The sequence below is a fragment of the Sprattus sprattus genome (assembly GCF_963457725.1).
Source record: "Sprattus sprattus genome assembly, chromosome: 17".
In the NCBI taxonomy this organism is placed as follows: domain Eukaryota; kingdom Metazoa; phylum Chordata; class Actinopteri; order Clupeiformes; family Clupeidae; genus Sprattus; species Sprattus sprattus.
Window position 1 is genome coordinate 30,326,364 of NC_137915.1, and position 26,976 is coordinate 30,353,339.

Sequence of the window (26,976 nt, forward strand, 5' to 3'; positions counted from 1 at the left end):
CTGCAAGACTATGGTCGCTGAGCCTGTACTTTATCAAAATAATTCTTCGTTTATAATTTTTGATTTGGATTAGGTATGGTGCCAATTTGTAGTCTCTCTGGGTGTTCATCCTCACACTCTCTCACTCTCTCTCTCCTCTCTCCTGTCCTCTCCTGTCCTCTCCTGTCCTCTCCTCTCCTCTCCTCTCCTCTCCTCTCCTCTCTCACTCTCCTCTCTCCTCTCTCCTCTCTCCTCTCTCCTCTCTCCTCTCTCCTCTCCTCTCCTCTCCTCTCCTCTCCTCTCCTCTCTCACTCTCTCCTCTGCTCCCCTCTCTCACTCTCTCATGGTTTCTTTCTCATGCTGTCTCTCCTCTCTCCTCCCCTCTCTCTTTCTCATGGTTTCACCATAGCTGTCTCTCCTCTCTCCTCCCCTCTCTGTCTCACCGTAGCTGTCTATCCTCTCTCCTCTCTCCTCTCTCACTCTCTCACTCTCTCATGGTTTGCAGTATTTCTCTTGCAGTCTCACCCCCTGAACCACAGTGAATAAACAAATGATGTATCCCTCTCTCTCCTCTACTAGCCTCACTTCAATCCAACCCCCCACTGGCTTTCATACATATTTTTAGCTAGTATGCTGGCAGGAGCGGCTCACAGAATGCTCTCACACTATTATAATCATAAGGCTACTAAGGGGAATATGTGCAACAATACATATTTTGGCTTTCCTTCTAAGTGATCAGGATTTAATTGAAAAAAAAAAACATGATGCGCTGTACAAATACAAACAAGCAATTTTGTGTTTGTTACCATTGAACATTTTGTGTTTGTACCATTGAACATGTGTGTACACATACACATTTTTTTTTGTTGATTATAGTACACATGTGAGTCAAAACTAGGTGGATGGTAAGAATAGTTGCTACTGGTATCTATGTAGCTATCTGAAGCACTGTTGTTGCTCCAACCCACACAGACTAGGGAAGGAGAGCTGAGGACACGGTTTCTGGGGTGACTACTAATTTTCTTGTGGTCGCTTTAAAGACACAATGAGGGTTCAGAGCCTCGGCCCCACACACACACACACGCATACAAATATAAACACGCGCATACACACATTTGCTTATGCAGACAATCATGTAATTTTGATGCGTTCACAATTTGGATGAATCGGCCTATTGCACCAAAAAAAACCTAATAGGTCAAGATGGATTTTTTTTGTATTATCTATTAGTGTTTGTTAGCATAATCAAAATGGGTAATTCTTTAATGGCCCACTTAATAAGCTGACTACGACCTCTGTGTTTCCATGTATCAACAGCTATTTATCAATTAATTATTCATGTGCTGAGAAGATCTAATTGGAAATGATGTGACTGCCACACTATCCACAGTAATACCTCATTGTTGGCTGGATGACACATTGACACATTATGAGGCAAATTCTTTACTGGGGTGTTTTTCATGCGACATCAGATTACCAGTAGATGAAGGCTCAAGCCTTTGAACATAGGGCCTTACTGTAACTAACATCTTAGTTAGCAGGATCCACAGTTCACCATCAGTTTGTCAATATTAGCTTTGCCTAAAAGGAGATAATATCAGAGAGTGTATCTGTTTCTCCTCTTCGCAGGGCTGTGCTCCGTGGAGAGTTAGCTCAGAGTTAGAGGGTTTTTACATTTGATGTATATGGCTAATACTACCTTGCTCTGACAGCTTTGAGCTTTGCAGAGGCCAAGCCTCTGGGTCAAGGCTGTAAAGTTTGCTTGTTTAAATATTTTATTCTGAAAGCAGCCAGAAATATTTTCTCACACCTACTACCCTGTTTCTGAGACTGTAGGCTGTTTCACACTGGCATTATCAGAGGTATTATTTCAATCAATGAGGGAAGGCATTTAACTTGCAGCTAATAAACTTAAACTTTTAAACTGTTAACTCTATACCTAACAGTGGTGGCTCCTGAAAAGATTCTCAGTGGGGACAATTTTTTTGATAATGATTAAGGCGACCCATTCAGTAGGTACATTAAGTTAGCCGATTTACTCATGCAGCAATACCTTTTATTCCACTATTGGCAGCAACCAACAGTAATATTTCCCCTCTTTCTACATAGCTAGAGTAGCAAGTTACAAGTGGAACGCTATGGAAGAAAGTTACATTCAGGAGGCATATCAGACAGTCTAGTGGTAGAATCCAACAGAAAAAAAATGACATTTACATTTAGTCATTTAGCAGACGCTTTAATCCAAAGCGATTTACAAGGAAATTGCATTTAAACATCAGATTTTTTTTTTCTTTTCCCATAGGCAGTGCGTCTCCCCAATCACCCTTATGGACGAACCGCCTCTGATACCTCAATAAACTGTTCTGTCATGCACAAGAAACAAACGTCTTGAGGGATTTTCTGCTCATCAATGGTTGACTAAATCCATTTCTGTTTTAGTCAGTGAGTGGAGGCCAACTGACTTTGCTATGGCTTACAGACTGCTTCAGGGTATAGACATGGTTCTTTTTGTTGATTGTAACACTGTAGATAGTGCAGCCTCTTCGGATAGCTTCTCAAGAAAACTTTCAAAAAATACCACAAAATAGCACTGCTACAAATACAAATGGAGTGTGTTTTCATTTGACAAGAGCACTTCCAAGCATGGCAACTATTAATGCCATTAGGGGAGAGTGGGGTAAGATGAGTCATTTTTTTTTTTCTTTTAACTGAAGTTCACTTATACCCAAGGGAATATGAGACAGAAATAAAACTATTGCATTCAACACAAGTTCAGGATGTGGGCCATCAGCTGAAACCTTAGCAGTGTGTCTAACTGAAATTATCCATCTGACAGGAGAAGTTGAGCCATCTAAGAAAACAAACTATTGTATTAACCAGATTTTTAAGTATAATTCTAAACATAATTATTAGGGCTGTGAAATGATTTACATTTGTAATCAAATTAATCACAGGTTTCTGTGGATTAATCATGATTAATCACATATTACCGCTTTTCTGGGTATATTTTTGAGAGAAAAAGATGTATGACAAAAGACATATATATGTACATTTAAAATGTTTTCTTTTTTTATTCATAAAAAACTAAAAATGTTTTGCTTCAACTCAGTAGTTATCTTTGCTATTCCATATTGGACATTAATACATCTAAAATGATGATCCTGATGTAATTATATGGCTTTGTATCAAATCACCAGGTTATTGCTCTAAGGTTGTGCCTTATGCATACCTTGGGATACTCAGGAGTCGGTTCCCCGTTCACAAAATGCTACAAAGATTAAAATAAAAAAAGTTCATAATGGCCTTTTGGGACGTTTTGTTCAAGATTGATACAGTATATTAAACTCCTTGCAACTTGATGGCGTTTGCTATCGATAGCTAGGATAGTTAAGTGTGCAGCCTTATAGACAGTAACATTAACATTTTGACAGTAACATTAACATTTTATTTTAACATTAACACATTTGTTGGAGAGACTAGTTATGTACTTGTAGTCGTTATAATACTAGTTGACATGAACCATAACTGTTTGGGAATGTTCTCTCAACTAGATAGTTAGCTAGATAGCATAGTTCGCTAGCTGGCTAGCTGCAAGAAGCTTAATTTACTTTGGAAGCAGACATATGTGTGTTTTTTTCTTTGGCAAGATCGGACGATGATGATTCTAGGGAGGAGTTTCGCGAACTGTCAATTGTGGGATTTTGGGAAGCTCATTCTGCACATGCGTTAAATGAGTTAAAAAAGAATTACGCATTAATCCTGTAATTTTATCAGAACGCGTTATTTTTCACAGCTCTAATAATTATCAATTATAATTAAATCCCCCATTCTGTTGATTTATTGGAATCAATGAAAGAAATATTGCATCTAATAAGTCTATAGTTCTGACGAGACATGATTTGCCAAGTCCTTAGGATTAAAAAATAGACATGGACTTTTATTCTTTTGAGGAAGGTTCAGAGGTTCACAACTTTTTAGGCTATACACACTAACATGTCACTTAATGCGAATATCCGTAACATCACAAACTTTGTAGCCAATGACATAAACACTAACATGTCATATATGTACTTGAAATGTTATTCAAAATGGCAGAACGAGAGTGATTCTTCTACATCATCCACATAGATGGAGAATGCAAACTAAATTAAGGGTCACAAGACAAAAACTGTGTTTGGTTGCCCAGATACAGGTGGCGGGTCATCTTACCCTACTCGTCACCTACTTAACAGCAGGACCTGCAGGACTGAGAAATAAAAAGATAAGAAGACTTTTGTATTGATGCAGAACAAGTTCACTACATCTTTCCTGAGTCACTTTGAAAATTAGTAAAGAGCAGAAAGTCGCTCCTGGGAGCACATTTGCATACAAAGTGACAATCAGTGTCAGTAATGATTCAGTGTGCCTTTGATTCTTGGTGCCCTTTCACATTTTGTCTCAGTATGCCCAGGAATTTAGAATTTAAAAGTTCCTATAAACACACACATACCCTCCTGTGAATACACAAATGCATACCCACTAGTTTTATTCATATACAGTAAGAGAAGCAGGATTGTGAAGACATCTGAACACCAAGCACACACTTCTACAACCCATGAACACGCATATCAGTGATGCGCGGGCTGATCCAAAATGAGCGGTCACCCGCGGTGACGAGTCATCAAAAAATATTTTTAATTATATTCAGGTCGCATTCGGTCGAGCCGGTGAAAATAAATAAATAAATAAAAAACTCCCGACGAAACGTTTGTATTTAATTATATTGTAAACATACATTTTATAAAAGACAAATTAGACATCATTGACTGCATGACAACTGGCAGTAAGGGAGATGGAGTCGGTTAGGGAGAAGTTAAAGAAAGGAGAGTGGAAACTCAAAAAACACGAGAATCGAAAGAGCAAAGTGTGGGAAACATTTGCAGAGGTGATTGATAAAGATGACATTAGTGCCGGCTACGTTATGTGCACTTCGTGCGATACACTGTACAAGTTCGACAGCCACAAAGTCGGCACGACCAACATGGCCCGTCACAAATGCGACACCGGTAAGCCTTCATTATAGCCTAGGTTAGGCCTACCTGTTTGATGTGAATAAAGTTTTTTGAAATATGTTATTCCTGCCTTTGTGTTTGGGAGGGTTTCAACGGAGCATCCACTTTGACGGAAATCCTTATTAACTTTTGCATGAAAGCTGCGGGATGAAAACAATAGGCATAGGCTAAACTAATAATGCTGGTTCCCCACGCCAAACAGCTGAGCATTTAAGGTCATTGTACACGTTTAATGCGATATCTGTAGGCCTACTGGGTTTTTCATAACCAAATACCACTAGCTAAACAAGAGCATAAAAAACTGTTTTTTTTTTTTTTTTAAATAATAAGCGGGGCGGGTACAACATTCTAATAATTCATATTTTCGGTCGAGTTGCGGTCCAGTAAGTCGAAAACGCCTGGCGGTCGCGGGTCGTTTAGACACGTGCCCGCGCATCACTGACGCATATATACACAGGATGTATTATAATGTCTTCATGTTTTTTATCTTTATATATATTTTATTAATGAATTAATTATAACAACAAAAGTTAGAACAACCATCTGGAAATGTGTAACGATGGTTCAATAAAGTAGTTGTGCCAGATGTTATTTTTCTGCATGTCTGCCGTTTGCATTCTGCATACCTGCTTTATAATCATTTAGTACATATGAAACTCATTCATGTATCATAAAGTACATATGAAACCCATTCATGTATCATGAAAAACAACTCAGAAAAGATAACAGTTCCACTCCCACTCAGGGCCAGAAAAGAGACATAATTTAGCTGCAAACATGTCATGGCATGGTTTGTAGAACACACCACATGACCTGCTGCATGAAAACTACAGGGAACAGCACAACTCTGTCTCTATCCTTTAAAAGCAGGTGTAATCCAGAATGCCAGAGGAGAGAGTGATCCCCAGGCGTAAATGTTGTCCATTGATTGGTGGACTATTTTTACACATCTTTATTTGACCATTTAGTCAACATGTGGTTCTTGTCATGTTCAGTAGTAAGTGGCTTTCTTATCCTGAGTTAGATGGCTGGCCACTACACTAGGACACTAAAAGCTAAAACAGAGACTTGGCACTGAACAAAAAACAGATTTGGCATTCATAAAAAAATGATAACCTAACTTATTGTATTGTTTATTCTGGTGTGCTTTTTTACATTTAGTCATTTAGCAGACACTTTTATACAAAGCGACTTACAAGGATGTATGTACACATTTTACGTTGATGGCACACTGCATATCAGGAGCAAGTAGGGTTCAGTGTCTTGCTCAAGGACGCTTTATCAGGGATTCAAACTAGCAACCTTCTGATTTATAAACTACTTCTCTACCTCCTGTACCACTGTCACTGTTTTAAATGGCAATCTTTTCTTAGACATGTTTCTTCATGTAAGTCTTTTTCAGTGCAAGTCTTTTTTCAATGTCAGTACTTTCCAATGTCAATTTACTGTCTCTGTTTTGGCGTTGAAGGGGAGGAGTTTGATGGGAAAGACAAGAAAAAGATGATTTGCACAGATCAATGGGCAAATCTTCTCTGATGATAGAGATTGGGAAAAGAAGAGAAGATCCCACAGAAACTTGATACAGGACTTCTCATCCACAAAGAATAATCTACATTGATCATTTAAGACCTGAGGAGAAACTACCATACCTCACCCAACTGCACCTTTAAGTCACCAAGTTATATGTGGTAGAAAAAAGAGAAGACATTTGACATTTTGCCGTGGCCATCTATTAAAATAAATGTTTTAAGAAAAAGAAAGGTTATCCATTCAAAGTGTCCAGCTGTGTATTGCAAGTACTTACATTGAAGTACTTGACTTGCAGCACAAAAAAAGATTGTCATTTAAAAAAAAAACACCAGAATGAACAGAAACAAATCATCTTTTTAGTGCCCAAAGTTAATTTCGATGCAAAGTTGTTAATTGCCAATGTTCTATTTTTAAGTTTTTCAAGTTTTAAACAATGCCTTTCAAGTCTCTGCCTTGGCTCCGTAGCTGTCCAGTGTATTTTGACTTCATTTGGTGTAGAAGAAGGGGCCTGTTGAAATAGTTTTAACCCCGGCCCAGTCCTCATTGGGCCTAGGGTTTCTACATGTTCCTTTTATAATCTGAGCTCAGGTAAGGAGAGTGTTACGTATTAGCTACCATGTCATGCAAATGGAACACTGCCATTTAAACCATTTAAGGTTATTTATAAGTTTCCTTTGCTAGCATAGCAACTAGGCACCATAGCAACCAGAACCCACAATTTGCTGCATAGCCTTTTTCAAAATAAGATCACCAATTAAAGGAAGTCTTAAGTTCAACGTTAATACAAACACTTACATGATGTTAAAATACTTCACGTAAACAATCCTGAGAGAAAGAATGGGACATCGATGAGCCAAAGGCTTACTCTGAGATCAATGTGTTGAATGAAGGGGGAGGAGTCCCCTTTCCCCCTTGCCCTACTCGAACATGTTAACTGAATGGCTCCTATTTCCATCTGGGCTGTGCCAGAAGATTATCGTTCATGTTACTAGGTCGCCAGGGAATAGATTAATGATTAGAATTCACATGTTTAGCTTCCATTCCCACACAACACCATAACAGTACAATAGTGATACATCAATGGCTTCCAGTGTGAGTGGGGAGGACATCATAGTTAGCTAGAAGTCATTTTGAACCTGCCTGTGCTGCCAGAATTGAGACCAAGTTTCCCAGTTTGACTAAGTGCAGTAATACAGTAATGCCCTTCCATTCACCCGGAACAGCTCTGCTGAGGTTAAAATAATTAATTTTCACACAGAAATATAAAAAAGAAAACTGCGTAATTTCTTTTAGATTTCTCAAAATGCAGCACTTTTGAGAAATGAAATATTTTCTGTAAAATGAAATAAGCCCAGAGTAAGCCTGGGGTTCTCCCTGAACAAACTTGTTCTCATCTCATAAAACTGTGCTGGCACCCCCAGGAACTTAATATTCCAGGTGGACAAAAGGTTGGTAAACATTGGCTGAGGCACTGACCTGATTAGCAGATACGTGTTTGAACTTTGATAACTCCCACGCTAGTCTGTACAATGGTATTAGTTGAATCTGTATCATCTGTTTTCACACACTATCCTGACATTTCCCATTTGTCTTTGAGTACTTTTCTTCTGCTATTCAAAACCAAAAAATGTTACCTGTAGGGGAAGAATTTTAAAGACCAATTAGTGTCATGTTTGCGTTTCACTTCAATAAGAGGCAACATGAGTTACAGTATAGGGATAAGTATGAATTAGCCTTTGGATGGTTGGAATCCTCCTTAAGAAATCTTGTGGTATTGGGTAAACATGCAGCGTCAGTACAGCTGACATTTACAGCTGTCTCTGACTCCCATCCATCAAAATGTTTAAAATGTTCAAAATCAGGTTGTTAAAATAGCTGGCCATTAACTTACCTTTTTTCTCCATCGCTTACACATGTCTGACTAATAGACATCAAACTCGAATAAACAGACATTGAAAACAATGTACACCTGTAATGTTTGCGTCTCCTCAATACAAACAGTATATATGCTAGCCATTTCAGTCTTTCTTCAGAGCGGTATGGTCAGCTTTTCAACATATGTATGCATTTTGTGATCTTTTCTCATGTCTTCCCTTTCCCCTAGCTTCACTCAGATGTTGACAATGGGGAGGGAAATGTGAAGTACATTCTCTCAGGAGAGGGAGCCTCCTCCATATTCACCATCGATGAGAACACTGGTGACATCCATGCAACCAAGAGACTGGATCGGGAAGTCCAGGCCTACTACACCCTGAGGGCCCAGGCAGTGGACAGCGAGACCAGACGGCCTGTTGAACCTCAGTCTGAGTTTGTGGTGAAAGTCCAAGACATCAATGATAACGAGCCCAAGTTCCCTGATGGCCCTTACTCAGCTGGTGTGCCTGAGATGTCACCTCTAGGTGTGTTACTGCCTCTCTCCTCCCTCTTCATACAGCATATCATCTTTTATTTCTACCTACTCTTTTTGTCTTGTTCTTTGCAGAAATTAAATGTGTTCATTACAGTAAGATGTCATGATAGTGACTTCTAGCAACACCAGAGAGATTGTATCAATTAACAGCAAAAATGCATATGTTACAGGACACGGAATGCACAGTTCTGGACACAGTTGTACTGATCACAAGTTAATGCTAGCAATACAAGTATTGTTTTGTTAACTTTCGTCGTACCCTGAAGACTAAGCTCTCTCTGTAGATCACAGCGATGCCCATCTCTAAGCTCTCTCTGTACGGCACAGCGATGCCCATCTCTAAGCTCTCTCTGTAGGGCAGAGGGATGGCCATCTCTAAGCTCTCTCTGTAGAGTACAGGGATGCACATCTCTTTTGAAGTGGCATGATTGTCTGCTACAGCCTAATGGTGTTACATTTGAAATTCTGATCAGAGAGTCCCAAAAAGATATTTTTTTCTGATTTTGTGAAAGTTAGAAAAATGCAAAACCAGCCAGCAGAATCAACCCACAACAACATCACATTATCACAAGCTTACTTTAATGTCATGTTTTACTTATAACAACTTTAAGGACTGCGGGACATGTTTGACTGGAGTTTGAATGTGTGACTGTTCCCTTGCTGTGGTTTGAGTAGGGTAGAGAGAATGACAGAGAGACGGTGACAGTCTGCAAAAAGAGACCAAACCAGGGAGAAGTAAAACAAAGAGCAGGGAACCTGGAGTGAACGTCAGAGAATTAAATTTCTCAGCAAAGATTATTCAAATCTGTTGGGACATTAAACAGAGCACCTCCCAAGGTGTTTAGCTACGGAAGCTGCAGCTTACCGTACGTTGCCTGGGGATCTGTGAACCAATCCTGTCGGAACAGGGAGCTGGGCTTAAGCTCCCATTTAAAATTCATGTGACAATCTGCCTGGGAAGGTGTAAGAGCCAACTATGTGGCAGACAGTGTCGCGTAGTGTCTGGGATAACTGATATGACAGCTGAAAATACATTTAGGCTGTGATACCTCAGTGTCTCAGTGCTCCCTAGACAAAACAGACATTGCACATCCTTTATTTTTTCTATTTCTGGAGAAAGGAGAGTTTCATTCAAAGTGGGCTTGAAGGTTTTGGAGCACCTGCAACTGACGTCTCTCTTCCCTCTTCAGAGTGAATGGCCTTGTCTTCACATGATTGGGCTTGTGCTGCAATTACTCTTCCTCTCACGTAGTTGCAGCACAGTTACATGCTAGCACTGAGCTTTCTGGAGGATTACCCAGGCTGGGGTCTGCAGGGGGTACTGAGCTCAGAAGTAAATAACTAGTGGATTAAGAATGAGGGTTTTTAGACTCACATCCCATGGGTGTCAGACATCGAGAGAGCGAGAGAGAGAGAGAGAGAGAGAGAGAGTGGCTGACAGAGAGAGAGAGAGAGAGAGAAAAAGAGGCTGACAGAGAAAAGACTCCAATAGCAGGACTCGACAGGCAAGGTGCTAAGAGTCTTCTGTCAGGGTCCACCCAGCATTTACACTTTCTGGTTTATTTACCTCACAGTACCCCACAAACATGCTTTATGTGGAGCTCAGTTGGTAATTCATCAGGCTGGTCTGTTAAGTATTTGCACAGGAGGAATGATTTACAGTGTGGTACATTATGGTGCATTGGCCAGTCACCTCCCATACTATATAGCTCCTTTATGGATGTCTTTAAATCATTAAAGGCCAAATACCTGCGGCGAGGCTGATGAATGGCTTCAATTAAGGGGAAAATCATGAATTTAATGAATTAAAGTAATTAGGCTCTGTGCTGAGACCCATGCGTGCCAAGATCCTCTGGCTGTGAGGATTGCCAAAGACTTTTGTCCTCATCAGAGGTGAGGGCGTGAGGACAAGGCCACTGAGCCTCTGAGGGGGGCTGGCATATAAAGGGGCATCTGATGGGGGCTGGCATGCGAAGGGGCATCTGATGGGGGCAGACAGGTGACTCATTACAGATGGAAATGGCGCAGTGACAAAGCCTTCCTTAGATCCAGCTCTGACATGAATCCACACTGCTTTTAATGTTCTTCACTAAGTGATGAATTCTCCGTACAAGGTACAAAAATAAGTCTTTTCTGAACTTGCTCTCTCTCTCTCTCTCTCTCTCTCTCTCTCTCTCTCTCTCTCTCTCTCTCTCTCTCTCTCTTTCAAATCAGGGTATTATTTAAGATTGCATAATGGTAGCTGAATTGATTTCATTTTGATGTATAAAAAAGCCAATGACTGATGAAGTGTCATAAGGTCAGTGAAGGTCAAACCCCGGCCAGAACAGACGTTCTAATTAAGAACCTACTTTGTTTGAGATTTGTCTTTCTTTCCCTCTTCGCAGCAATTATGAAAGAACGCAGCTCCACTCAGAGTAATAATCCTCATCACTTATCCTGACCTGAGGAGAACAGGTGTTTAACCGTACGAAGAGAATCATCTCAATATAAGTGAGGCATGGTAAATGCTCATTGAGATTTTGAAAGTTCTGAGAAGGAACAATCCATCTTTTTAAGAATGTATCCTACTCGAGCTCCCGATCTGTTATATTAATTCTCAAGTTTCTGTATTAACATAGAGAACTGGCATTTAGTTTGTATTTCAGCTTTGGTATTCCTTCAGTTTTATATTCCAGTCAGAGCCCTTGGTAAACAACATTTACGAACAGTGAATTCATCTTTCAGCAGTGAATTCCTTTGCTGGAGACGAGGTGACCCGTTAGTGATCCAGCCTCAAACCTGAACACATTTATGCCCCCAACATTTTAGATGCAAATCGTATGTTTTGTAGACGTGCATTTGGGGAAAAAAGAATAGAAAGCGGTAATCTAATGAGTACGATTACAAATAAAGATTGATCTGACGCCCTAGGTGCATTCAAGTTTGGCAAACAGAGGCAAACATTCAAGGCATTTTCTTTTTACATTATTCGAATTTTAACAATTTTTTATGTTTACATTCAAATTCCATTTCAATTTAAAGTGTAACACTCTGCCCAGCGTCCATGTTTCTTCACTGAGACTTACCTTCTCAGACCATTTGTGTGTGTTCGCAAACACTTGCAGTGAACTCAAAGTAAATGACAAACTGTTTAAAAATGTTTGCAAACATTTGCCTTTGTTTGGTATTTTGAACCCACCTCCGGTTCAGACATGGGGAATAAAAGTGGTTATATAGTTATGTATGTGGCATTTTGATGTGGAATACAACACTGGATGTTTATCTGTCCCCAAAGGGGACACATTCTTATGCAAGGTAAAATTAAATCTGGCCAGAATATATGGAAATATGGTTGTAATGCACTCAGTAAAATGTTTGCTGTTTCAGTGGTAAAAAAACACAAAATTGCTAATGGCAGTTGCAATAGCCAATGTTTTTAGTTTTGCAATAGCCAATGTTTTTAAACTTAATATTTGCCTGTGATTTACACAGAAAGAAACACATTTTAGGTACTAGAGTGCATTCTTTCTCTTGATAATTGGTATTCCCAGTGGTAGCCTTCACAGTCAGCTCTTGTTTGGCTGTGGTTGATGAATACATGCCATGTGGAATTAGTGGAGATCTATTTTTTCTCATTACAGTCTGATGACAATGGCTCGCCCCCAAGATGCACAATTGATTATAAATCCCCCAATGCATCCTCAATAGGAGTGCATATCTAAAATAATGTCAGCCTGGAAATGAAAATGGACAGGTGCAAAGAGATAGGCACTCATGAGACTAGTTATAAGAAGATAAGTTTTAGAGTGATATGAAAACAAAATCACGAATTTCTGTATAAAGGGTATAAAACTCTAATCATAATCAATGAAAAGTACACCTGAACCCCAGAAGAACTGTGGCTTAGCTATCTAAGAATGCATTCTTGGGCATTTTACTTTGTGGTATGTCAATGCCATTGGCTGGCAGTGCATATGCAAACTTGCCCCTCTATATGATGCCTTTACCTTTCTGGCTAAGGGGAAGACATCAAGTTTATCACCCATGTTGAATTATGGATAGCTTCTCTTCAAAGGAGCCTTGAAGAAGGCTTCTAGATGAACTGCAATGTATAAAGCACTTGCAGGTGCCGCTTGGTGTTATGTACGCACAACAATAATTACCGTTGAATTCACTGTGTGCATCTTATGGGGCTTCATGCCTATGGTGTGATCTCTTCCTTGAACTTCATGGAGATTTCTCCTGACCAACTCCCATAGTGAAAAACATATTTTTGATTGATCATCATTTGATTGACATCCTGTCAGTACACTTATATACTGACATTACTAACGTTACTGAACCTTTCAAAAACTCAGGGGTAGACACACACATATGGCCATGAGCTATTCTGATTGGCTACAGCTCAGTAGTTTTCCTTTTAATGAGACATTAGGCACTGGACAACATAGCATACACTGCACACTGCACACACTACACAATTTTTTGTAGTATTTGTATACATCTTTGGTTGAATTGATTTCTGAAATGTATTATAGGTTTGTATAACATTTCTATTCACCCATTTCTCACCCTTTTTTGGAGCGGTTAGTTTGATTGCTTGCCTCTGGTATAGGGTGTGAATTTATGCAGCGCTTTTAAAGATTTTTTTTTTTTGATTTATTAGGAACATGAGATTTGTAATATTTGTTGTTTGCTCTTTCTCACTGGGTCTGAAGGCTTAATTGAATGTATGTATTCGCTTAAACATCACCTTTGGCGCAGTAAAAGTCTTTCAAAGAGGAAGTTTCACATATTTGTATGTGATACACTTTACTGTAATCAAACTAAAAGCATTCATATAGCAGTCAGATAAAGATTTATGATGAAAGGTTTACCTGTCCATCTGTTTAATGCTTTTCTATTCTTTGCTATGTGTTCTGTCAGGATCAATGTGACGTTTATGTTGTAGTTCTTAAAACATATATGTTTCATAATGAAGGGCCAGCTCATTGTTATTATTGCATGAGCTCACCTTTTTGCATAATTCTACAGATATTTTCCTGTTTATAGAGTTATTGTAATTATGTTGGTTGGAAATTGTACTGTTCGAAGGGACAAACATGCATTTGGTCTTCACCTACAATTGATGCTGATACTAAGGCGATGTTTGTCCTTGTTTGTGCTGTTAAATTGATTTAAAATCCCCTATAATGGTCCACAGAGATATTTATGCTCAGTTCCACTGGACTTTTGTTGGCTTTCCTTATTGTGGTTTACGACTGAAATTCACGATTTCTATCATCTCGTGTTATAACCAATTCATTTGGTAAAAAGCCTGTAATAAATAGGCATAGTGGAACGCTGGAGTTTATATGAGATTGAAACAGCTGGTAGTTGTAAAATAAAATGTAACCAATTTGTAAGTTGACAGTGCCTTTTATGTGAAACAGTGAGTGTTGTATCCCAGCTAGAGTTGGGTGGTGCTGTTATCAAAGTGAAATATGTAAACATTAAATAGCTCATCGACCTGTGCCTCACTTGGAAAGATGACACACAGGGAAATGAATGTACCACAAGGTTATGTCTCTGTCTGTTCAAAGTGGAATCCCACTGCCAAATGGAAGTTCAATTTTAAAGGCAATGACTGGCAAGTTAGTGAGCTGTAACCTTTAAAACAAAGATCAGTACAAAACAGTTTTTTTGTTGTTGATTCTTTATGCAATCAAAAGTGTTCTCGTATCTTCTGTGCTATAACAGAAACTCACATGGGGTTTACTGCCCATACAGGTACCCAGGTGGTCCAGGTGACGGCCACAGATGCGGATGACCCCACGTATGGGAACAGTGCCAGGGTGATCTACAGCATCATCGAGGGCCAACCCTACTTCTCAGTGGAGCCCAGGACAGGTAATGCTAACTCCCACTGACTGCATCTGCCCCTGGAGGTGGAATGGTCAAGGTGATCAGTCCAATTGGTCAAAGGGGGGAAGCGAACAAACCTTTTTTTTTCATGTAGAAAGTACATTGTTTGTTCAAACTTGGCATACAAAAAAGGATTTCTCTGGAATTTTCAATGTAAAATGTTCTTTAAAATTCCCCTCAAATGATACAGGTGTCTACATCCATTGCCTGCTAAACCAGATAAAAGTCAAAGCAAGTATGAAAATGTGAGAAAACAGGCATGAGGAAAGTAAAGGTCATGTGCTCTCTCACAGCTGAGTGCTGATTCCCGTGTCTAATTGAATTGTGATTGCACAACCTTGACTGCCAGAGTTGAGTAATAGTAAAGATCAAACATGCTCATTGTAGTCTGGGAGCTTTACAGAGACATGGAGTATGTACAAAATGCCTCTCTGAGCCAATAGTTTGAGGGTGTATTTCAGAAGACCATATTAACAAACTTTAAAGCTCAATTCTTTACTGAAAACACAGCAGAATGTCTACCCGATAAATGGAGTAAGAATGTTTTTGCCCCTGTTTTCTGCAAGTGGATGATAAGCCATTTGTGTTAGGGAGCACCTTGTCACTCCCTTTTACTTACTTTATTATTAGGCAATCTTCCTGTACTCAATATGGTTGAGTAGCTAACACACATTTCTGTTCTTGTTGAATATATGAAGTAAGAATACAGGGGAATTGAACCTTCTGATAACTAAACGACTTCACTACCACCTATACCCTGTCACCCAATAAGGGTTTATGTGGGTCAAAGACAGAGGCCAAACAGTGTTACCAGAGCACAAACACACTATTTTTCTCACGCCGTACCAAGGATCAGATCCATGGTGAAGGTTTGCCAGCCAACATATTATTTATCGAGGAACCAATCTGCTCACTGTCACATTAGCGTCTTTGCATTTTGACAAGAGGAGCGTCAGACAAGTGCTCGGTGTGGCTCTCATGGCATCCTCCTCACCATGTCTGCATTCAGTACACACACGATTTAACAACACATCTCACATGGGAGACAGCACAACAAACTACATTCAGATTCAAAATTCACCAAATATGTTCACAAGGGAAAAGGTGGTGTTTCCTCACCCAAAAACACATAATACACGTTAACAGATTTGCCTCCATGGTACATTGTATTGAGCTTAAGTATTGAACTCTTGAGGCTCAGTGAAATACTATTGCCTGGAAGTCCATGTTGATTTCAGATTTGTCACCGCATTTTCCCTTTGTTCCTCAGATGGCTCAATCTAAGCAGTCAAAACAATTAAGTACAGGATCAACATTCAGACTCTATCAAAATAAAAGTGTATGGACAACCTGAAATCAATATGGTTTGCTCTGGCAGTCTGTTTCCGCTGTCGATAATGTCACAGTCCATCAATGTACATGCATATGGACAGAGCAAGGAGAACTCTTGTTAAAACAGTGATTGAATGTTGCACAGCAAATATGTCTTTTCCTATCCTTAGACCCCTGGTTGTGAGCAGGAAATTAATGTACTCTTACACACAGTATCTGGGATTTCAGGTGAAGAGGGATTGATATTAAACCAAGAGAGTGTGTGCATGTGATATAACAGGTACCAATATAGAGGTCAAAAGGATATAATATTCAATTGCATTTGATTGAGAGATGTACCAGTATGGGTTCCAAATGATACCTTCTTAGAGTAGTCATTTGCTATATTAGAGGACCTTCTTATGCAGTAATGGGTTTTGATAGACGGACATGGTCCACTTCAGAGAAAGAAAAGGGCCTCCACATAATCACATTAACAGTCCTACTTGACTGTATGATTCATGGAAGAAATTTAATTTTATTCTACAAATAACTTTTGTTTTACTGCTTCAAATGCTTGATGCGCTATACATTAATCTCACCATAAAGAATGGAACATTTAGGCATGTTTATCTGTCAGTATAGAAACTAAGGCTAAGAAATAAAATTTAGTGAAGATACATATGGCTGTATAATGCTACACCCCTTATATTTCTCTAGACTATTTCTATATATATATATATATTGTAGCGGTTGCAGGGGAGGAATCAGACAAAACAATGGTTTTCCAACAAACTATAGCTTCTTTAATTCGCTTGTAACATAAACTCTATGCAGCAACACTCAAAACATGTGCTTCTCTCTGGCTCTCAAACTGTTTGCCAGCCTTCCCTTTGTCTGGCTCCTCTTTGGCTTGATAGGTGATTGCCAGCACCTGGTGATTGCCAGCACCTGTCTGCTTTCCGTGGCATTCTGGGAAATGAAGTTCCTGTTTCTCAGGGGAATGTATTTGCCATCCACGACACGCCCCCACGGGACACCACACATCCCTCCCCCTGACCCTGACGCCCTCGACAGGGGGAAAGCTGACCACAAGGCATCCCGGCGGGACAGGGCATCTGCATTTCCATGTTTTCTTCCTGGCCTGTGGAGAACCGAAAACTGGTAAGGTTGCAGCCCTAAAAACCACCTACAGACCCGGCTGTTAGTTTCTTTATTCTTTGCCATCCACTGCAGAGGTGCGTGATCAGTTATTAGGCAACATTTTCTTCCCAGTAGGTAATACTTCAGTGTCTCTAATGCCCATTTTATTGCTAAGCACTCCTTCTCCACTGTAGCATAATTTCTCTCCCTGGGCAGCAGCTTTCTACTCAAATAGAGAATTGGATGTTCCTCACCTGATTGGACTTGTGAAAGAACCGCTCCAAGACCCACCTCTGAAGCATCCACCTGCACCAGAAACTCTTTACTGAAATCTGGAGTCGTTAGAACTGGTTGGGAACACAGAGCGACTTTCAGCTGGCCAAATGCCTGCTCTGCATTCCACTTAACCACTCGGGACTGCCGATCTGAGGTTAGCTCTGCCGCTATTGAGGCAAAGTTAGGGACAAACCTTCTGTAATAATTAGCGAGGCCAAGGAAGGACCTAACCTGCTTTTTGGTGGTTGGCTTTGGCCATGCTTGGATGGCGAGGAGTTTTACTTCCTGGGGTTTAACTAGACCTCGCCCTATGGTGTAACCCAGATAGTTGGTTTCACTAAAAGCCAACTTGCACTTTTTGGGGTTAGCCGTCAGGCCAGCCTGCCTGAGCGAATCCAACACCACTCTTTCCAAGTGGCTTTCCCAGTCCTGACTCTGAACCACTACATCATCCAAATATGCGGCAGCAAAGGCTCTGTGAGGTTTTAACACCTGATCCATAAGGCGCTGAAAGGAGGCTGGCGCCCCCGATAGGCCAAACGGCATTTTTTTGTACTGCCACAGTTCGCCAGATGCAGCAAAAGCAGTCTTCTCCTTTGATGTCTCCTCCAATGGCAACTGCCAGTACCCCTTGGTGAGCTCTAACGTGGTGATGAAGCGAGCCTTTCCTAGGCCTTCAATAAGCTCATCAACTCGTGGCATTGGGTATGCATCAAACTCTGAGACTTCATTCAACTTCCTGAAATCATTGCAGAAACGCACTGTATTGTCAGGCTTACTGACAAGAACAATAGGGCTGGACCATGCACTTTTGGATTCTTCAATGATTCCTAAGTCCAACATCTTCCTTACCTCTTCCCCGATCATTTTCTTGTGGGCTTTGGGCACCCGATATGGCCTCTGATGTATTACCTTCCCAGGCGGTGTACGGATTCCATGTTCCAGCAGGTGTGTGCACCCTGGCAAGGCCGAAAAAACATCCTGGTTTCTCTCTACCAGTTCCTTCACCTGCTGACGTTGGTGGGGAGAGAGATCGGGCCCGAACTAGACTTCCTCCTGTGGAAACTCTGTAGACTTTTGGGGGGTCAGGCAAGCAAAAAACATCTCACGGTCATGCCATTTTTTCAACAGATTGACATGGTAGATCTGCTCACCCTTTCTTTTCCCTGGCTGCCGGACCTTGTAGTTGACTTCGCCCACCCGCTCGATCACCTCAAAAGGGCCTTGCCATGAGGCCAGGAATTTGCATTCCACCGTGGGGACAAGGACAAGAACTCTGTCACCAGGCTTAAATTCTCGAGGTTGAGCTGGTCGGTTGTACGTGACACTCTGCTCTCTTTGGGCTTTTTCCATATGTATCCTCACCATGGGCATCACTGCGGCTATCCGGTCACGCATTGCTCCTACATGCTCAATGACTGTCCGGTGTGGGCAGGGTTGTTCTTCCCAAGTTTCTTTCGCAATATCTAGAATGCCCCTGGGTCGGTGTAAGTAGAGCAGTTCGAACGGAGAAAACCCTGTGGAGGATTGGGGAACTTCTCTAATAGCAAACAGCAAACAAGGAATCAGTTGGTCCCAATTCCGCCCGTCCTGGTTGATGGCCTTCTTCAGCATGGCCTTGAGAGTTTTATTGAATCGCTCTACCAAGCCATCTGTTTGCGGGTGGTACACTGATGTCCTGACCTGCTTCACTTTCAGAAGGGCACACAGGCCCTGCATGACTCGTGACATGAAAGGGCTGCCCTGGTCTGTGAGAATTTCCTTTGGTAACCCCACCCGGCTGCTAACAATAAAGAGCTCCTGTGCAATCTGTCGGGCGTTGGCCTTTCTTAAAGGGATAGCCTCAGGATATCGCATGGCGTAGTCCAGAATCACCAGAATATACTGATGACCTCGTGCACTCTTCGGGAGAGGTCCCACTATGTCCAATCCAATTCTTTCAAACGGGGTCTCAATAATTGGCAAGGGAATTAATGGGTTTCTGTATCTTGGCTTCGGGGCATTAACCTGACACTCTGGGCAGCTACGGCAGTAGTTTTCAACATCTTTGTGAACCCCAGGCCAAACAAATCTCTCTAAAATCCTTTCTTTAGTTTTTTCCATGCCCAGATGAGCACCCAACAGATGCGTATGGGCTAACTGTAGGACTGAGGAGCGATAGGGTTGTGGTACTAAAAGTTTCTCTAACAACTTCTCTCTGCGCTTGGACACTTGGTACAGCAGCCCATTCTTTATAGCAACATGGGGGTAGGATGGTGCTACTCTGTCTCCTAATACTTTGCCCTCTAACACCTGTGCATTTCTTAACGCATTTACAAGTGTACACTGCAAAAATGCTTTTCTAACCTAGTGTTATTACTCTTATATTGAGATGAAAAAATCTAGTTGGTCTTGTTTCTAGCTAAATTGTACTTACCTAGTGCTTTCTTGGTAAGGTTATTTTTGCCTATTTCAAGCAAATATTACTTATTTTAAGAAATCTTAACAAGCCAAATTTGCTCAACGCACTGGCAGCCAAATTTGCTTGTTTTAAGCAAAATCTGTCAACATTTGATTACTCGTATGTACAACATTTTGTGAAACACCCACGAGGCAAAATCCCGGACGATTTGGGAATCCCTGCTGGACGCATTTTTTAGGTCTCAAAAAGAGGACATGTCCGAAAAAGAGCACGTCTGGTCACCCTACCATATAACAGAAAAACAGTATTTCATGAAGCAGAAAACAAGGTATTATGAAAATTTTGACGAGACCCCAGTCAAGTCAATGAGCAACTTGCCTCTAAAAATATCCTTCGTGAAGTCAAACGGTGTAAAATAAACGTGTTATTATTGCATTTCTAGTGAGAAATCAATGTCAAAATTGTTGAGTTTGGGAGTTCACTTACTTTTGAAAATACACTAATTCCATGTTTCATGTAGTTTTTTGGCCACTCAAACAATTCCCTCTAAACAAGTACATGCAAATGATAAACATAAACCTGACATTTCATCTATGGAAAATTGGTGATGAAAAAATGAAAAATCATGGTAAAACAACAGAAAACTCTTAAGTGCTCAAAGGGTTCACATACTTTCAAGTGGCACTGTATGTATGTGTATATATATATATATTTCATGTTAACGTTGGTACCAAATCATGAGGACCCAGAAGTGAATTCGGAAACAGTCCCCTTGGTGTCTTTGACATAGTGCCAAGTCTGGGTAGCTTGACCTAACGCCCAGACCGGTGCGGCTCTAAAGTGATTAAGTGGATGAGGTATAGTGGAAAGGGACTTGGGCAGGAAAGGGGTCTTGTGACCTAGAGGTTGAAGTTGTGTGTCTCTGGCTCTCCTTGCTTCAGCGAATCTCTTTTCCAAAGTCCTTAATCCCAAATTGAATCCTCAAGGTGTCCTTGGGAAAAATGCTTAATCCTGGGAAGCTTCACTTCACTAACTGGCCTACGGTATGAATTTATTAGAGAGACCAGGGGACAGTTACTTCTGTTGAATGTGCCTATTTAACAAATTATTTTAGCAGTTGAAAACTAGGAATGAAGACTTTATAGCATTCTCATAGGTATCTGGCCATACAAAGACAAAAGGAACAATATTCTGAATCCAGACACACACATAGAGAATGGAGTTTTTTCTCGTCCACTTGGAGAAGGCCATGGATTTCTGCTGGTACAAGGCTGTTTAGATCAATCTCTCCGTTCCTAATGATAGCATAACGCTAAGAGAACAGGGAGGCCCAGAGTGAAAGTCATTATGCCTGATCATGAAGGGAAAAAGGACCTTGCCAAGCATTTCAATTGGACACACCTGATACTTTTTTATATTGAGGGTGTTTAATGATTCACCTTTATCTCCAGGGCTCCACCAGTCAAACAGAAAACTCTTTTTAATTGAATATTAGTACAGGGAGGAAGGCCAGCCCCACTGCTATCTGGTAAGAGTTTTAGTGTCCACAAATTCCAATGTCACTGTTCTTCAAATATAGGCCTAGTCTCTCGGCATCCAGCCTCTGCAGTTCTTTATTATAGATTCATCCCGTTATAGAGTTTTTATACAGAACAAAGCCACTGACATTCTGTTGATACATGTGTTCATATTCAGTGAGGTATCATGAAGACTTAAGGTCTATCAGCCATTTTTAAGTTCTTAAATTGATGTAGCCACAGTGATCTTGACTGCCTCCTTACAACTGAGATAAATGTATGTATACCTTCTAGGCAATCATGTGTAACAGCCAAAAAAAGGGGTTTATATATGGTAGGGCAGCCAGAAATAACCTTTTTATGTTTTATTGGGAATTGTTTTAGATAGGCAGGAGGCATATTTATTGACTCAATGCCTGACAGATGTTGTTTGTCAATAAAATTGGATTTCCTCCACAAGCCCACAGATCCGTATGCACTGTCATACATTACATCATCATCACTGTCATGACATACATCGTCTCCAGGACATGTTCAGTTCCTCACATACAGTTAAGGAAAAAATTCCCAGCCTTGGCATTTTAGTAACTGGATAAAGTATACGTAAGCACACTGCCTGGGGGCACGGGCATAGTGCAGCTCTCATGTTTGAGGTGTCCTGGCTCCCACAAGTAGCCTTACCCAGTTGCCCAGACACACACACACACACACACACACACACACACACACACGGACACATGCACACATGCACACACACAAACACACACACACACACACACACACACACACACACACACACACACCCAAACCACTCACACACACACACACACACCAGACACACACACACACACATGGACACCCCTAGGCTACTCTCAAACACATCCCATCTCCCTTGCCTCCCCTCTCTCCGCCAAATGTCAAGCATGGTGTGCTTCCTCCAGAGACCACCCCCCCCTCCGCCCCGCTCTGCAATCCGCCACCGTTGGCAAGGAGGAGACAGGCAGATAAATGCATGTTGGCTGCACTACGTTTGGCTGTGCGCCGAAGGCGAGGTGTGATGGCATGACATGGGTGTCCGCACTGCAATGTCGATGCTGGAATTTTTAATCATTGGGCCCCCCTCCCGACTTCCCTGAATGACACTGGTGCACACAAGATCCAGAGATAATAGAGGGTGAAGGGAGAAGGGGAAGAGAATGGATTATATATTGAAGGATATCCAGGAAGAACAGGGAGAAAATGAAATAAGAAGCAAAAGGCAGGGATATAGAGCGGTAACATACAGGGTAGACAGAGAGGAAAAGAGAGAAAGACAGCGGACGGCAGGGCATGGTGTCTCTTCATGAAAAAGAGTCCTGCCAGGGGGATTAGCAGTATCGTACTGTGAGAGATATGAGCTTTGTCAGGTACAGGGGAGACAGAGAAAGAGACGAGAAGAACAGGCTGAAAGAGAATACAATACACTGGTAAAATAATTCATAGGATCATCAAACCTGCCCTCTCCCAAAATGAAGCACTGATACTGAATACGCGCGACAGATGAGAGACATATATTTCTGTCTAAGAATAGGGTAATTCGGATGTGTTTCGATCTTGCATATGCTCTGTCTGCACATAGGCAGTGGCAGGGCTGGACTGGGGAAATTTTTCAGGCCGGGCATTTTTAACCAAGAGCAGGCCACCACCAAGTATTGACGGGGAAATATTTAAGCGCGCTGTGTGACAGCGTGGGTTTTTTACACAACTGCTTTTGACATGCGTACCCCTTAAGCCTTTTTGTCACACCATGAGTACCCCTTCACTCATGCAGTGACTATGCTGCACACATTCGTTAATTTATCCACATACCCCCTGCAGTTTGCTTGCGCACCTCAGATGGTATGTACCACTTACCCCTGGTTGGGAATCACTGCCTTAAACGATCAATGTGCACTAGGAGACACAAACATTTTAACACTATGAAAAGCATTATGAAAAGTTCTCCCAAAATACTGTTATCGTAGGCTTATCAAAAGTATGATCTATTGACCGTAGGTCACATTACTTTTTAGACATGTAATTTCTTTGTTACTTAAATTTAAGTAAAGGAATTACATAAAAAAATATTAATTAACTTAATCTGATCCACAAGTGTTTCAAGTCTTCTCGGCTACCCTGTCAATGATGACATCTGTACAGTGGCGTAACGTGGTTACGACGGGCCCCAGTGCACGGTATTTTGACGGCCCTATAGTTACTTTGGCGTTCCCTATTACGCTAAACAAAGGTGTTTGTAATCGATATGATTGTGACAGGTGTGTACACAAAGAACGAAATCTTGTTTAACTCGTTAGAAATGGTCAGAAAGTAGCCTAAATAGCACTGTTTGCCATAACCCTGATCTTAAAAATGACAGACGTCCCACATAAAGTAATTAAGTAATTTATTAAGAGGAACAGCAAACATATATTAACAATATTTACAAGAAGAAGTTTCAATAGGATATTTAAATTGTGTATACAAGCAACGCAGACACGATGAAACTAACTAAATTATTAAACACAGACACACACGTTCTGTTTTCCATCCTCCTGGCCATGGTGCGGTCACGAATGGCCCGACACCTCTCACACTCAAAGTCCTCTTGCTCTTTGAAAGTAGACAGGACAGTGACAAATGTATTAGAAACATGGATAGCGACGCGCTCCGACTCGCGGTAACGTAAACACAGGGTCAAAGTGTACTACGCGTTCTTAAAACACGGATGACAAGCGACACACCTGCTTTACCCACATCTGAAAAACACATAATGAAACGGGTGCTCCACTGCGACTTGTTAAAGGGGGCATGGCAGCCCATCAAATACCCTTGTAGGCAGAGATGGGCAGTATTTCAATTACTTGTATTTGAAATACTAGTAAATTTGCTTTTGAGTATTTTGTAATTTGTATTTCATAGGGCCGATAAAAAATCGAATGTAATTTGTAACAAAATACTTTAGAGTGGAGTAATTTTGTATTTAAAATACTCCAATTACTTTCACCAGTGTTTAGGCAGAAGGAGATTTTTTTTCTGTCGGATTCTACCACGAGACTATCTGATCTGCCTCTGAATGTCATTGTCGAATCAGACAATTTGCCAAAGTGTTGCTTCTTATGGCCCGCCCCTTTTTGGGACGAAAAGGAAATCACCCCAGATCTCTCTCATTGACTCTCATGTTAAATCAATTTTTTTCACAAAACAGGGTTGTGGTCAAAAACTTAGAAAGCTGTCTTGATCCTTGTCATTTATCTTCAGTACACCGACTTAAAGGAGGTTCTTTCAAAGAGCGAATCGAGTTGTTGCACTGAACGTTAGCCATCTTGACACAATGTGACTTGATGAAAGCCGTGTGATGTCCTTATACGCAATTAGAGCTAAGGTCCGGGACGCGATCTGGCACTCCGCGCCTGGGCGAGACTCTCCACTTTGTGAATGAGGCGCACCTCACCTAGGACGCGATCTGGCACTCCGCGCCTGGGCGAGACGCTCCACTTTGTGTATGAGGCGCGCCTCACCTAGGACGCGATCTGGCACTCCGCGCCGCATTGCATAGAGGCAGGGGCCCGGGCGCACATGAGACTCTTATTAAAGATCTTAGCCTACTATAAACGTTGTTGAGACTCGCACTAAAGATCTTACTCATTCTCACAGAGTCATTTATCTGTGTGATGTCATATGTGTGCGCCAGTGTTGTCAATCACATGTGGGCGCCAATGTTGTCAAAGATAATCTGTAACTTGTGGAAGTTGTATTGTTAAATAGTGAGTACTTTGGTAGATTAAAGTATAAACTTTGAATACAAATGCTAGTACAACTTCTATACGTTCATTCACAAAGTGGAGCGTCTCGCCCAGGCGAGGAGTGCCAGATCGCGTCCTAGTCCTTACCTTGCAATTACGTATGACGAAAGCATGGTGGGGATAGCCCTCCCGGAAGCCATAGAGATTGCAATGAGAGCCCTGTGGCGGCGGTTACAAACATGAAAAAAAGGATACGGAACCACTGACATGGGCCCGTCATAATAGCCTGCACCTGGCCCCGTGGTTACTTCGTTACGCCACTGAATAGCCCAAACCTGAATGTTCTGCTATACCAAATTGTGAGAAAACTGAAAATTCAGAAAAAGTATTTCCTGTATTTTAAAAATACAAAATACATGTATTGTATTTTGTTACATTTTCTGGCAACAGTATTTTGTATTTTATTTTGATACATTTATTTGAGGGGTATTTTGTATTTTGTATCAAAATACATTTTGATGTATTTTTGCCCATCTCTGCTTGTAGGCTACTACTCACCTATTGATAGTTTTCAGTGACGTCACTACAATTGTTACCTGGCGGGCAAAAGGAACAGCGAAACAGCGAGAAACAGTGGAAAACTTCGAGCAGTGCCTACTCAACTACGATTGCCATCAACCACAGACTATACCACTATAGCCAGACAGAAATATTCAGAGGGGAAAACAAATTAGGAACATTTACTGCAGCCGTCCTGACATTTTTATTTCGTTAACCTCCCCGAAGTCCCTGTCTGAGCTCCAGTGTGGAGATATTTACATCTATCTAATAGGAAATCCGTCCACAGACACATCTCAAAAACTGAAAGCCTACAAAAGCACAGATAGTTATTTAATTTTCAGAAGTGATTGGGTTCACAACGATGTCGTCCGGAAGGTGAAAACTAAAAACCATCTTCATAATCAGTGCAAAGATGAGTGCCATCTAATAACTAGGTACCAGCTAGCGAGGTACCTGCTGTAAGCTAGCAGCCGTTAGCCTACCCAACGATGTTCTTTATTTTTTGACACAATTCCCTGGTTTAAACGGTCCCTGGTTTAAGTAGGCTACAAAAACCTTGTCTGGCGAATGACAACTTAAATGATCTTCCCATATATTTTCTACTGACATTGTAGTATTACTAGTTGAATGACAAAATACACTAGCCTAGCCCAGGCGCGTATCAGACGGGGGGGATGAGTACGATGCATCCCCCTCACTTCTATTGGAAGGCCATTCCATCCCCTCCACTTTTGTTCGTTAAATCCTCACAAAAATCAGCTTTTGTAATAAAAAATAGTAAACGTTCGCCTGTTGTATGCAATTTAAAATGGTTGCTATGATTGCATCCCTTTGTATCAAATTATCACTCTGTAAATCCCAGCGCTACAATTGACGTTACGTAGACTAAACAGCTTGCGCAGCCTGCAGAAAGCGCTGGCAGCGGTGCTCCCGAGACCCGACTGCCTGAGAGCTCAGCGCGGTGATCGCGGTCATTCAAGCAGTTTGCTGTGCCTAACTGTTTGTGCTGCATACAGACTTGACGCCTTCAATGAAAAGGTAGAATTGAATCACTGTTTTAGATCAGCATCATTCACTGCCTGTAATGAAGGCAACATTTTCAGGCATATTAAGCGATTAAAGCGATTCATTATTAATCATTAATAGATGC

The 26,976-nt window shown here is 41.1% G+C and overlaps 1 protein-coding gene across 1 annotated transcript in view; it reads left to right on the forward strand.

Moving 5' to 3' along the window:
• The window catches only part of LOC308377967 (cadherin-7-like), a 92,975-nt gene that overhangs the window by 21,061 nt on the left and 44,938 nt on the right, over positions 1-26,976 (forward strand). Inside the window, exons 2-3 of the mRNA XM_080854754.1 lie at positions 8,665-8,959; positions 14,722-14,841. Coding sequence (XP_080710880.1) covers positions 8,665-8,959; positions 14,722-14,841 — 415 coding nt within the window. The remainder of the gene's footprint in view (positions 1-8,664; positions 8,960-14,721; positions 14,842-26,976) is intronic.